Source organism: Mandrillus leucophaeus, unplaced genomic scaffold (assembly GCF_000951045.1).
Source record: "Mandrillus leucophaeus isolate KB7577 unplaced genomic scaffold, Mleu.le_1.0 Scaffold30, whole genome shotgun sequence".
Classification (NCBI taxonomy): domain Eukaryota; kingdom Metazoa; phylum Chordata; class Mammalia; order Primates; family Cercopithecidae; genus Mandrillus; species Mandrillus leucophaeus.
In genome coordinates, this window is record NW_012103143.1 from 2,838,956 (window position 1) to 2,840,346 (window position 1,391).

Sequence of the window (1,391 nt, forward strand, 5' to 3'; positions counted from 1 at the left end):
CTGTCCTCAGTGCAGGCTGCTCATCTGTGTGGCCCATGCCCTGTGGGTGCCATCCCTCAGGATGCCCATTGTGGGGGTTGTCCTCAATGCAGGCTGTTGGGACAGCCCTAGGTCTGCTCTCGGATTCACTGCTGCCTTGGGGGCAGGGCTAGGCATCATAGGTTCACACGTGGAGGGTGGAGGAGCAGGGAAGTGAGGCTGGGTCCTTTGGGTGCTCCCTCTAGGATGAGGGTGACAAGTGGGCAGTGGCAGCTGGATTGAGACCTGCCTGGGCTTCCTCTCCTGAGACCCAGGTGCCCCACACCCTCCGTCTGCATGAGCCTGGGCAACCAGCACCGTGCAGCAGGGCCCAGCGATACTTTCTCTAACTTACTTCTTTTCTTCTTGAAGTTTTTCCTTTTCCTAAATCTCATAATGATTCTTGGCCATGATTCTGTCTTTTCAATGACTGTGGCTTCTACTCGAACAAGATCCTTTCTAGAAGGAAGAAAAATCAATAATAATGCACCTTTTGGATTATTTTTCAAATGCCTTAGGTGAGAATTTCTAAAATGAAGTTATACTTCCTCTTTTGTTGATTATAAAAGTAATATGCCCTCAATGGAAACATTTCAAAAACCATGAAAAAGGACCACAAAGAACAGTTCCGGGGAATCTGAACAAATCTTAAGAGGACCCCACTATCATGAAATAGCCAGAGACCAATCATTTGGCCTGGATGTTCTCATGGGCCTTAAATGTCCACTATTATTAAGTATAAATGCTGTGTTTGGTGTCAACAGAGAAGATGAACGCAACCCCCCACGTGGCCTAATTGCACTGTGACCGCTGTCTGCACGTCCAGCCCTGGAGCCCCAGACAAAGCCCAGCACCTCACAGCCATTACCCGAGGAGTGGCTTGCCAAGCAGCGTGAAGTTATCTGCCCCAACCAGCAGGACCTGAAAAAATTCAACAGCTGTGTTTAATCAGTGGCTCATTACAATGAGTAAGAGAACAGTCGCTAATAACAGGTAGTGACGTGAACGCCACACAAAACGAGAAAGACTGAAAACGTTGTGATATGAATTTCATCTGCTGTCTGATGATCTCTTTAATATTCCACAACTGGGTTGTGAGCCGACAAGTGGCAGCACTGCACAGCCATGGGACTGCCTGAGGGACACGCTCCAACCCTCAGAGGCAGGAGACGTACAATTTGATGATTAGATACCATGGATATGCATCCAGATAGCTGCTGTAACCCTCATATGAACGGTGACTTCAAAAACCCTTTCTATCGAAGCATAACACAGAGAGAAAAAGCACACATCATACCATCGTGTCTCTTGGCACAGTTCACAGTTCTGCTAATCTTGCAATGATTTAGGCTCAACTGTATTCTTTTTTTTTT

At 47.2% G+C, this 1,391-nt stretch overlaps 1 protein-coding gene across 3 annotated transcripts in view; it reads right to left on the reverse strand.

The window, feature by feature from the left end:
- MRPL21 (mitochondrial ribosomal protein L21) overlaps window positions 1-1,391 on the reverse strand; it is a 23,892-nt gene that overhangs the window by 11,760 nt on the left and 10,741 nt on the right. For 2 of the 3 annotated variants that reach the window (XM_011987060.1, XM_011987061.1), the window contains exons 5-6: window positions 887-939; window positions 374-477 (exon numbers count right to left, since the gene is read on the reverse strand). In XM_011987060.1, coding sequence (XP_011842450.1) covers window positions 374-477; window positions 887-939 — 157 coding nt within the window. Of the gene's footprint in view, window positions 1-155; window positions 478-886; window positions 940-1,391 lie in introns of those variants that run through there. The other variant, XM_011987059.1, reaches the window with a different exon arrangement.